General features: G+C 47.1%; 1 protein-coding gene across 2 annotated transcripts in view; it reads left to right on the plus strand.

The window, feature by feature from the left end:
• Positions 1–12,144, plus strand: part of Ptpn11 (protein tyrosine phosphatase non-receptor type 11) — a 75,303-nt gene that overhangs the window by 37,252 nt on the left and 25,907 nt on the right. For both annotated transcript variants that reach the window (XM_075980807.1, XM_075980797.1), the window contains exons 7-9: positions 6,917–7,013; positions 9,231–9,310; positions 9,412–9,570. In XM_075980807.1, coding sequence (XP_075836922.1) covers positions 6,917–7,013; positions 9,231–9,310; positions 9,412–9,570 — 336 coding nt within the window. The remainder of the gene's footprint in view (positions 1–6,916; positions 7,014–9,230; positions 9,311–9,411; positions 9,571–12,144) is intronic.

Consider the following 12,144-nt stretch of genomic DNA (forward strand, 5'->3'; position numbering starts at 1 on the left):
CTACAAATCCATAGGAACAGTAACATTAGTGATCTGTGGGGGAAGGAATGCTTTGCCAGATGAAGCTGCTGGGGGAACAAAAGGGTTTGTGCCATCTAGGATGGTGACACAATGAGGACCCCAGGGCAGAACCTGCTTGCTTGTAGCTGACCCCCTACCCAGTCCAGCAGACAGAACTCTCACTTCCCCACTTTCAAGTAGGCTTCAGATAAAGTTTTGTGGATGCACTGAGTCTGAACTCTTCAAGCACTGTCTTGTGTTCAGGTCTAGAGTGGGTGGTTTAGAGCAGTGTCTGGGCTTTGTTTTGTTTGTTTGTTTGTTTGTTTTTTTTTTTTGAGACAGGGTTTCTCTGTAGCTTTGGAGCCTGTCCTGGAACTAGCTCTGTAGACCAGGCTGGCCTCGAATTCACCTAGCGAGATCCGTCTTTCTCTGCCTCCTGAGTGCACCACCACCGCCTGGTTTGGGTTCTGCTTTGAGATAGTGCACTTTACTGGTATACATCTTGCTTTCATGAGTCCCTGATGGAATCCTGGGGTGTGTGCAGAGAGTGAGATCTCTGAACATACATGCCCTAGGTATTCTGATTTAGGCTCACAGGGCTTGGTTACAGAAAAATTTTAGTTTTTAAACTCCATGTTTCTTATTCAATCCGAAACACATGACAAAGGGGAAAGAAATCTAACAGACGAAAACCCCAAATCCCAAACAGACAAAATTATAGAACATTTGTTTTACTGGAGTTACTTTTCCCATTAAAGTAAACTCCTTTTCCTTAGTAATCTAGAGTGCAGTCTCCTGCCTTCAGAGGTCACCTGGCCTGCAGCTTTGGTGGCCAGAGGCTGGGAGGAGCCTGGGGCCTTCACCTGCAATCCCCTCTGATTTTTCCACAGTGATTCTGTCCTGCTTACAGGCACTGTGATTCTCCTCCAGGTGGCTTTACTGAAACAAGCCTTTTAGGTGTACCCCAGGGCTCTGTCTAGAGTAATAATTCTTGCTGGTGATCTCTGGTGGACGTACTCCCCTGGTGACTAAGCAGTCAACATTGAAGGACAGCCACCAGTCAGGCTCCAGCTGCAAACTCCAAATGTTCCAGGTCACAGGCTTGTAGCAAACCAGAACCTTCCCTAGAGGCCCCAGCTTGAAAAAAGAGCACATCTTGTTTAGTAGAGCAGTTTGAGGGTCTGAGATTCCTACACCATAGCTCTCGGTCTGTTCGTACACCATAGCTCTCCCTCTGTTCCTGTTCCTGTTCCTACACCATAGCTCTCCCTCTGTTCCTACACCATAGCTCTCTCTCTGTTCCTGTTCCTGTTCCTACACCATAGCTCTCCCTCTGTTCCTACACCATAGCTCTCCCTCTGTTCCTGTTCCTACACCATAGCTCTCTCTCTGTTCCTACACCATAGCTCTCTCTCTGTTCCTACACCATAGCTCTCCCTCTGTTCCTACACCATAGCTCTCTCTCTGTTCCTACACCATAGCTCTCTCTCTGTTCCTACACCATAGCTCTCCCTCTGTTCCTGTTCCTACACCATAGCTCTCTCTCTGTTCCTACACCATAGCTCTCTCTCTGTTCCTACACCATAGCTCTCCCTCTGTTCCTACACCATAGCTCTCCCTCTGTTCCTGTTCCTACACCATAGCTCTCCCTCTGTTCCTACACCATAGCTCTCCCTCTGTTCCTACACCATAGCTCTCCCTCTGTTCCTACACCATAGCTCTCTCTCTGTTCCTACACCATAGCTCTCCCTCTGTTCCTACACCATAGCTCTCCCTCTGTTCCTACACCATAGCTCTCCCTCTGTTCCTACACCATAGCTCTCTCTCTGTTCCTACACCATAGCTCTCCCTCTGTTCCTACACCATAGCTCTCTCTCTGTTCCTACACCATAGCTCTCCCTCTGTTCCTACACCATAGCTCTCCCTCTGTTCCTACACCATAGCTCTCCCTCTGTTCCTACACCATAGCTCTCTCTCTGTTCCTACACCATAGCTCTCTCTCTGTTCCTACACCATAGCTCTCCCTCTGTTCCTACACCATAGCTCTCTCTCTGTTCCTACACCATAGCTCTCTCTCTGTTCCTACACCATAGCTTTCCCTCTGCTGCCCCTTTTCTACACCATAGGTCTCTGTGCTGCTCCCCTGTCCCTACTCTGATGCCGCCCCGTTTCTGACACCATACTTCCTTCTCCTCTGATTCCCTCTCATTCTTTTCTTTGAGGGTTTAGGCTGTGGACTATCCATGCCCATATGCTCTTTCCTTTCTGTTACCCCTTGACATGGATGACCATACTGCTTCCTTTTAGGGCATGAGTGGCCCTGCTGCAGTTTCTGTATTTTTTAAGCCCTTTACTTATTGAACCTTACTTATTTTTTTTGTGTCCCCCGTGTACTGAGATGACACATTGAGAAGAGGTCAATGAGATTTTTTGTTATTTGAGACAAGGTCTCATGTATCTCAGACTGGCCTGGTCTCAAACTCATTATGAGGCTGGGGAGACCATGAACTCCTTGCCTCCACCTACTAAGTAGCCAGTTTACACAGTGCTGGGGATTGGACCAAGGGCTTTGTGTGTGCTGGATAAGCTTACTACCAACTGAGGCACACGCTACCAACTGAAGCACACACTACCAACTGAAGCACACGCTACCAACTGAAGCACACGCTACCAACTGAGGTACATGTTCAGCACCTTTTCCCTTTTTTCAGTATTTGGGACAAAGCCTTTGTTGACCTCAAACTAAGTACTGCCTTCACAGACATTCACCAACATGCCTTGCTTTCTTTTCAGTTTGAGACAGGGTCTCTCCTTTTCCCTCTTCATCTCCTTCCACTGCTGGCTCCCCATTCCTTCCGGTTTTCTGCCACAGGAGCGTACCCCATTCCTTCTTGCTGACTGTCCTATGGTTCCTGCATTCTTTTCCTGCCTCCAACTCAGCATGTGACTGAGCCTCATTTAGCCCTAGCACCTGCAAGCTTGTGTTGTTTTGGTGCTCTGATTTCATGGTTTGAGAGTTTCCTACTCTGTTCTCCTGTCTTTGCTGCAAACTCATGCTTTCCAAACAGGCCATTTTCCTCTAGAGACCAGTTTCTTTTACTTGGTCTTTGGAGGTTCTGCATTACTCTGGAGCTGAAGGCGGGATCCTTGGTGCTCCTTGATGCAGTTTTCTTTTCTTTCTCTCATGACTAGACATTAGAAGTCCTCTTGTTCCCTTCTAATATGTGTCTGTCTTCCTTGGGAAGGAAGGTATTTTTATCATCTGCGTCCTGTTGAACGTTGAACCAGGTGCGCATCTAGTTGTATCCCCAGATGCTTGGAGAGCTATGTGCCAGTCCAGGATGGCTCAGGTGGGCAGGGGATAGAGACAGGATTCCAGCCTGATGCTCAGGTCTCTGCCTCTGTTCCACCAGCCTCTGCCCCTGTACACACCCTTTATGATAGTCTCAGCATTCACACCTTTCTTTTCAAGAACTTTCAGTGGCTCCCTGTTTCCTTTTGGAAGCATGACATTTTCATTTTGAAGAACCAAGAATCTGACTCTCAGAAAAGAAACTTGTCTCCAGGGATGAGGCTGGTAAATGGTTTAAGCTGGTTTCATGTCCCATTCTGAGTTGGCTGGGTTGTGCTTCCTTCCTCTAGGCTGAGATTGTTCTGCCTGACCCTCTAGTCCTTTGCCATGTTCCTCACTCCTGTCTCTCCTCACTTCCTTCCATTTCCTGGTACACGGTATCTAGATGTGCTGCCCAGTCTCTTCCCTTGCCTTACCTGGTGCTGGAGTATCCAGTGCTCCCTTCATTTCTGTACGGCCCTGTGACTTCTTCAGGAGAGCTGTCCCAGACCCAGCACAGATGAATGAAGCATTGTCTTTCACAGAGCTTTTTGAGTGTATGGGTGTTTCCCCTGTATATATGTCTATGTTCCACATGTATTCAGAACCTGTTGAGGTCAGAACAGGATCCCTGAAACTAGAGTTATAGAATGTTGTGAGCTGCCATGTAGGTGCTGGGAACCAAACCGGGGTCCTCTGATTGAGCAGCCAGTGCTGCTGGGCCATCTCCAGCCCCTCATAAAGCTTTTTTGGGTTGCATACTAGAATGGTGCCTCTCTACCTCTGGCTCTGTTTGAACTTCTGCAGTTGACCTAGCAGTTGCCTCTGCCTCTTTTCTTAGCTCATGGTTTGGTTGTAATTCCTGGGGAAAGGGTATTGTCAACCTGTGTCCCAGTTATGCTTTTTGCTGTTTGCCTCTGCCTTATCCTTAGCACAGCTACTGAGTGATAGTGCATGTCCATGGGAGTGAGTGGGGAGCTGCAGAACACAAACCTTTGGGGAGTTGTCTTCCTTTTGGGTAGGGCTACTAGATACAATCGGACTCCTACCCCCATTAACCTGATGCCCAGAAGGAAGTGGGTCTTGGTGGAGGCTAGCTGCTAATCTTGGGTAGAGCTGGGGACAGAGGATAGACAATCCTAACTTCTGAGTTCTTATTGGTTGGACAGCTAGCGGCCCTCACTGTAGGAATGAAAAGGTCTGGATGGTTTTGGTCCTGGAATGCATGGGGAGAGGTGGTAGAGGTAGAGCAATAGAGAACAAGCTGAGGTAGGCATTATTATCCATTTGCCATCCCTGAAGGTTGCTATCTGCTAGCAGTCCCACTGCCTGGACGCAGGGCCTGGGTTTTACCTCTCTGGGGGCCTCCAGGGCTCACAGCACATCATGACATCCACAGCATGTGCAAGAGGCAGAGCTCCTAATGGGCAGTCCAGCAAATGCATGGAATTGTGTTGATGAAGGTGCCCTGACCTGAACTCTGGAGTTTACTCTGGCACCCCAATTGCAGTAGCTAAGATGAACCAGGGAGGCACAGGGCCCCACCTTTTACAAATATTCCCTGGCACCTGCACTTATGAGTAAATATCACATGAGGTTTGGCCCATTGATGGTCAAAGTTACTGCTAAGTTTAAGCAAAGCTGCAGGTCCTGTAGTTCCTCACTCTACTGCTGTTGAAGTGATGGATCTCTCAATACTTGAACTTCTTTTTGAACATCATTCCTATGATGTATCTAAACATCAAGGTCTAGAGTTGCCTTCGTGGGCCAGTTCGAGGTCAGGGAACATCAGCTCCCAGAAGGCAGATGGCTTTAGTTACTTGATTGGAGCTCATTAAGAAAAACTTGAATAAGCATTGCTCTGTCCAAGTTCTGCACTCCTTGTTTTCTTTCTGTTCGGGTCCTAGCTAAGGACTTTTGTTACTCCTGACAGAGATCTTCCCAGGTAGCTGCTTTGGCATTGCATAGAGGAAAGAAACCTTTTTGTCTTTAGCTGCCTTTCACTTTCTTTATTTGTCTGTTTCTGGTCTTAGTGGTGAATCACTGACCTAGCATACGCCAGAGACCCTGGACTCCATCCTCAGCATCACAGAATCCACAAGCTAGGCATGCTGAGAGATAATGAAGAGAACTTGTTTGTCATTCTGAAAATGAAACCTACTCCTGACTGTGCCTCAGCCTGCCCTGTCCTTCTCTGGACTGTCCTTGCTACCTTCCCACTTCTGACTGGGTCAGTTAAACTATGACTGCCTGATTTATCTCTTTCTTTAATGGCGTCCCCAATTCTTTGCCCCCATAGAGCTGTCCGACACTTTCTTCTGGAGCCCATCCTTACTCCCTGCCCTGTCCTTCTAGGCCTGACTCCCCACATCTTGTCCAGGTTTCCCAGGGGAAATGAGGGCAACAGGCTTCTGGACACAGCTGTCATTGAGATGCTGACTTGGGTTTGACACGAGAGGACCCTGAAGCTGTACTAACAGTTGCCTTCTTCCAGTGGCACCAAGCTGCTTCTGCCTCTTCCAGTGTCCACATTCTAAGACTGCCATGGGGGCTTGTCGTGATTGAGCCGATCCTAAACTCCTGAAGTGCACGGCTCATGTGCTGCTTACACATCCCATTCCAGCTCTCCTAGTGCAGCCTTCTGTGACTCAAAAGGCCTTTATGCTACACATACTGGAGAAAGTTTAGGGGCAAACAGCAAAGGAAACATATCAAGTCAGTCAGTCAAGCAAACAACCAAACAAAAGGACAAGAATTTCTGAATTCCACTTCCCTGCTCCCTCCTTGGTGTGTGTGCTGCTGCCCAGGCAAATGTAAGCATGTGGCTCACATCCTACTCTGTGAGAGTCTGACCCACTGTGACCGTCTTCCCAGGTGGTAAATAGTCCCTAGACTGACTCTGTAGAGCCGTAGAGCGACCAAGTTCTTCTATGTGACTGGGTTGTAGAGTTTTGTTATTCCCTCATTCCTTCCCAAGGTTGTGCTGTGGTCCAGGCTGGCTTCACCCCTGGATCCTCCCTCTTGAACACTGGATGATATGACATTGTACCTGGGTGGCCCATGATGACTTAGGAAGCCTTCTCTTGCTGGCATAGTTCACTGTGAGTGCTTCTGTCAGGTCATGCTGTGGGGATGGGTGTTGTTGTTTCCATGGGCCTGACTTACATTCTACAGGGTGAACCCTTAAAGCAGAACACAGGCCAGGCTGACTTGCTTCTCTTTTCTTCCTTTCCCTCTTCCCTCCCCCTTTCTTTTTCCCCTTCCCCCTTCCTTCCTTTTCTTCTCCTCTCTCCTCGCTTCCCCTTTTCTTCAATTTTTTTTTTTACTTTTTTAAGGGAATACTTTTTATATCCATGTTTATTTTTCACATTTATTGATTTACTTTTGTGCATGTGCATGGATGTCCCATGCCATACCATGTGTGGAGGTCAGAGGACACGTTTCAGAAGTTCTTGTCTTTGGACATGTGGTTCCCAGGAACTGAACACAGGTCTTCAGATGTATACAAGTGCCCTTACCCACTGAGCCATCTCAGCTCTGTCTTTTGGATACATTTGATACATATTTACTTTTCTGTGCTTCTAGACGCTACAACAACAGGAATGCAAACTTCTCTACAGCCGGAAAGAAGGACAGAGACAAGAAAATAAAAACAAAAATAGATACAAAAACATCCTGCCCTGTGAGTATCAACCCCCTGCCTCAGTAGCAGTCACAGTGTCTGGGGTCACATTCTAGCTAATAGATAACCAGCCATAATGGGGATGGATGTCCTCATAGTACCAGTAAAGCTGTATAGTAGGAGGCCCTCTGTGGCCTTCTCTTCCTCCTTTATTCCTGTTCTACCTACATGTAACAACCCCAAGGCTCTTGGTGACTCAGTGTTAGACTAAGGAATGGGTCTCAGATCTGAGAGCTGTCTCTGCTCCTCGTGACTTGTCTGTAAGATAGGGGTAGGTACACCTCCCTCTGGGCCTTGATTTCTCATTTGGAGAAAGGAGAATCTACTGGGCTTATCACCTTCTGCTGGCTCAGCTTCTACAGATAAGGCACCTTGTGAGTGCCACAAAGTTGGGCCTCCCTGTAGCCTGCACCAGTAAGAACCCCATCTTTACACAAGTTGGAGCTCATCTCTCCATGGAGGTGACTCTGCTGTTGCACATCCTGGTGTGACCTCAGCTGTGACTAGTGTGGGCACAGAACAGGGTGCTTTGGAGTGCTGGGGATTGAACTCCAGGCCTTCCACACTCAAGGTGAGCATTCTGCTACTGTGCTATATCTCCAGCCCTCTTGGTGCATTTATTCCTCTGTGTGTGTGTGTTCCACATGGCTGTCTATCCGTAGGTGAGGATGCGGTACTGGAGAAGATGGGGGCAGGGGAGTGGACGACAGGGAGTCATTGCTCTCATGAGAAAAGTAAACAGGAGTTTGCAGAGAAGTGTGTATAGGTAGCTGTCGAGAAAGGGGTCCTGGCAGTCTTGGGGAGCCTCTTTGTTTTTTGTTTTTTTTTAAAGACAGGGTGTGTAGCCCCAGCTGTCCTGGAACTCACAGAGAATTGCCTGCCTCTGCCTCTCAACTGCTGGGATTAAAGGTGTATACCACTACCACCCAGCTAAAATAAATTTTAAAAAGTTTTGTTTTTAGAGACAGGGTTTCTCTGTGTAGTCTTAGCTCTCCTGAAACTTGCTCTGCAGATGAGGCTGGTCTCAAACTCACAGAAATCTGCCTGTTTCTGTCTCCCAAGTGGTGGGATTAAAGGTGTGCACCACCACAGCCTGGCGAGCCTCATTCTTTATTTCTTAAGTTTTCTCCTCTCTGAGCTCTGCTGGTTCTCACTGTAAAGTGCAGCTGTAGGAAAGCTGAAGGGAGCAGTTGCTCACAGTGTCTCAGATGACTTACCTACTGCTGTGGTAATGAGCCCATCAGATGTTTCCACTGAGCCTTTTTTTTTTAATGTTGGTAATTGAACCCAGGGCCTTGCTACACCAGCCCTTAAAATTTTTGTTTTGTGACAGTTTCCCTAAGCTGCTCAGCCTTGAACTTCTTTTATTTTGCGACAGTTTCCCTAAGTTGTCTAGGCCTTGAACTTATTTAATTTTGCGACAGTTTCCCTAAATTGTCCAGGCCTTGAACGTCTGGTTCCCCTGTTTCATCCTTCTGAGTAGCTGGGATTCTGGGCCTGCACCATCCTATGAGCACTGTTGCTAATTCCCATTGTAAAATATGTTGTTTTTGATAGAGCACTCAGATTTTTATACCAGTAATGTATTTTGGTATAGATAAGGACAACTGATACTTTATAAATTCTGTTCTATACGTTCTGTATATTCCTCTGCCTCTTTAAGAAACTTTTTACTATGGGGGATTTGGAATATGTTAACAAATAGAAGCTGAGTGTAGCTGTAGCCTAGCTTCAGCAGCAGCCAGCTTGTGTGCAGTCTTGTTTTGTTTGTTCTCTGAGCCACTTCTCTTTCCCTGGATGATTTTGAAGAGCTTAGACGTCATTGTTGGTATTTTAATCTTTTTAAAAACAAAAACCACTTGGGGATATAGCTCAGTGCACAGTGTTTGCTTGGCATGCTCCGGGTCCTGGGTTCAATCCCCACCTTTATCACCAAACCCAAACAGGAAGAAAGCCAACAGGCACCTTAACCTTTACTCATGGGAAGTTACAAAAATGACTTAGAAGGTGCTCAGCACACAGTCCTTGCCTCCCTCCCCTTGCTGACTCCTGCACCTACAGCATCACCAGACAGGGAGTTCTGAGAAAGCGCTGTGCTGTGCCTTGTCACGTTTTGGTTGATCTTGTGAAGTACTCACTGTTAGATTGGCTTGGCTTAAGGCCGCCTGGCTTGTGCTGAAGCTCTGAGGACTGACTGACTGTCATCTTTCTCCTCAGTTGATCACACCAGGGTTGTCCTGCATGATGGGGATCCTAATGAGCCCGTTTCTGATTACATCAATGCGAATATCATCATGGTAAGCTTGACTTTCACTGTGTTTTCTGGTCTTATGTTGTTAGTGTCTTTATACCCGTGACACCACCTTTCAAAGGTTTGAAGACTTTTCTTAATTTCTAGCCTGAATTTGAAACCAAGTGCAACAATTCAAAACCCAAAAAGAGCTACATTGCTACTCAAGGCTGCCTGCAGAACACAGTGAATGATTTCTGGAGGATGGTGTTCCAGGAGAACTCTCGCGTCATCGTCATGACCACAAAGGAGGTGGAGAGAGGGAAGGTACACACTCTGCCCCCAGCACCTGATAAAATGTTCTTAAAGTATCGGTTGTGTGGTTCTTCTGCACTGGGTCCTACCCCTAGCTGTACTTTCCTGCAGTAACTCCATTTTGCTTCTTGGTGGTGCCTGTTTGGAAGCGTCTTTCAATATTAGCACACTGTTAGTACACATTGTCCTGTAGCTTTGTGTTTTGTGCTATGGGCGAACCAGTCCTCTAGCTGCTGTAGGGTGGTTTTATTCAGCTGAACAGTCTTGTTTTTCCCTTCATTTCTATGCAGACTGTGGCCTATGTTTTCCTGGATTAAATGTCAAGAATTATTGGGTGTCTATGTGTATGTGTTACTTTGGATCAGCCACCTAGCCACCCTCTAGAACTGTCAAACCCTACCCCCCCCCAAACCTCATAGTCTTGAGCTGAGCTCCACACACTCTTAGGGTGCTGTGGGTTCCTAGAAGTCAATGTGTCACACTTCCAGGAAAGCAAACATCTTGAAAGTCCGTGTTATTTTTGCATCATCTCAAAGTGAAATCCATTTATAGGTTTTTAATATGGAAGCATCTTGGTTTTTATTTGTGTTCTAGCCAGAGTTTTTGTTTGGATATTCTTTATTGGTTTATAAAAAGATTGAGTACAATTTTATAGTCACGTGTAGAAGCTAACCTGAGACAGATTGGGCTCTTGGGAGTTGAGCCTGGCAACTGAGGGGCAAGTGGTTGTGCAGGGTTCTTGTTGGTGCGCTTCTGCATGCCTTCAGCAGTGATGTCAGGTGTCCTGAGTTCCTGGGTAGTTACAAGTTCTCCCAGTTCCACTTACTTGATGCTCTGTAAGATGTCACGTTGGGCCTGTAGTTGAAGAATTGGGTCAGCCACTATTGGAAGTACAGTTGGAAATTTCAGAGTAGACAGATTGGGCAGAGATGGGCCTGGTACTGTGGCCTAGCCCTTACCTTCTTGTATTCTCTGTTGAGGTCTCTGTAGTGCCTAGAGCAATCCTATGAATTGATTGTCCAAAAAACAGGACTATACATTGAGGATGATAGAATCCTATCAGATCTGTCAAACACAGCCTCTCCTCCTTCCTTGGGTGTCCTCTCTGGGTTAATCACTGAGCTCTGTAGGTAACTGTGCTCTTGTTTCTTGTCACCTGTAAGCTGCTCTGTATTTCTAGTCCTGGGTGCAGATTTCTTTTGCTGATGCTGGCATTGTTGGTTTTAGAAAGTGAATGTTGTAGGTGACTACTTCCTAAAAAAGAGAAACAACACGCTTTGCTTCAGACTTGTCACCTGGTAGATGCAAGTTCATCTCTCAGATGGACAAGACCTCTTTTCTTTACATCGTTACTATCTTTCTCCACCGCCTGGTGTTTTTTGTTGTTCTTGTCTTTTTGTTTGTTTGTTTTGAGACTGTGTTTTGCTCTATAGTTCTTACTGGCCTGGTATTTACTATGGAGACCAGACAGGGTTTCTTCATGTAGTCCTGGCTGTCCTAGAATTCACTTTTTAGACCAGGCTGACCTCAAACTCATAGAGATCCACCTGTCTCTGTCTCGCAAGTGCTGGGATTAAAAGCGCGCACCCTCACCTCCTAGCTGACCAGGCTGGTCTTAAAAGTGAAGTAATTCTCCTGTCTCTGCCTCTGGAACTACAAGTGTGCACACTCAACTTTCAGTCCATCTGTTCAGGATCCCACTATGCAACTCTGGTTGGCCTGGAACTTGCTGTGTAGAGCAAGTTGGCCCTGAGCTCACAGAGACCCACCTGCCTCTGCCTCCCAAGTGCTGGAACTAGTAGTGGAGTGTGTGTGTCCCACCTGTTCTTAAAGCCAGCAGCAATTGCAGACTGTGTTCTCAGTTCTGGGAAGCTGGTGTGTGTGTGGGGCCGGTAGAAATCTGAATATAGAGAAAGCAATGGTGGGACAGTGTTAGCATGCTTCTCATTCCCAGATTCCTTCCTTGCTTTCCCCTCAGAATGACTGGTGGAGTGTTGGGATTGGAAATTCTGCTTGCTAGGGACAGTCTTGGATTGGCTGGTCGCTCCTCTTTTGTTGCGCCCGCCTGGACCAGCAAGGAAGACGCAACACCGGAGCTCTTCTTGCAAGCAGTTTATTCAGGACCTTGTTCACAGCAATCTTTCTCCTTCTCTTTCTCTTTCTCTCTCTCTCCCCAGGCAAACCTCTCCCAACCTTTAGAAAGGCACGGGCCGCCAACCCCGGATTGCCACGTGGGCACTGCCCATAGGTTCATGCATATACAAGCAGCTGACGATCATTGCGTGATAATAGCATGAGTCAGGCCTTAGCCATATTAGGAGTTGATTATCACAGAGAGCACTCGCTTTCGGGATCGCGGAGGGCGGAAGCCAGCACCATCAGGTGCAGCTCCACGCAGCTCTCTACACTCTTTGCTTCTGTCATTCTCAGAGCTGACTGGGCAGGTGTTGACTCTGCTTTGGCAGGTGGGCATTGGGGTGGGGACAGGGTGGGGACCAGGCTGATCTACCACATCTCCTCTTTTCCCTTTTTCACCTGCTTTGCTTATTTGAATTATTCCTTTCTTTTCTTAGTAACCTAAGGGAA

This window comes from Microtus pennsylvanicus, chromosome 1, assembly GCF_037038515.1.
Source record: "Microtus pennsylvanicus isolate mMicPen1 chromosome 1, mMicPen1.hap1, whole genome shotgun sequence".
Lineage (NCBI taxonomy): Eukaryota > Metazoa > Chordata > Mammalia > Rodentia > Cricetidae > Microtus > Microtus pennsylvanicus.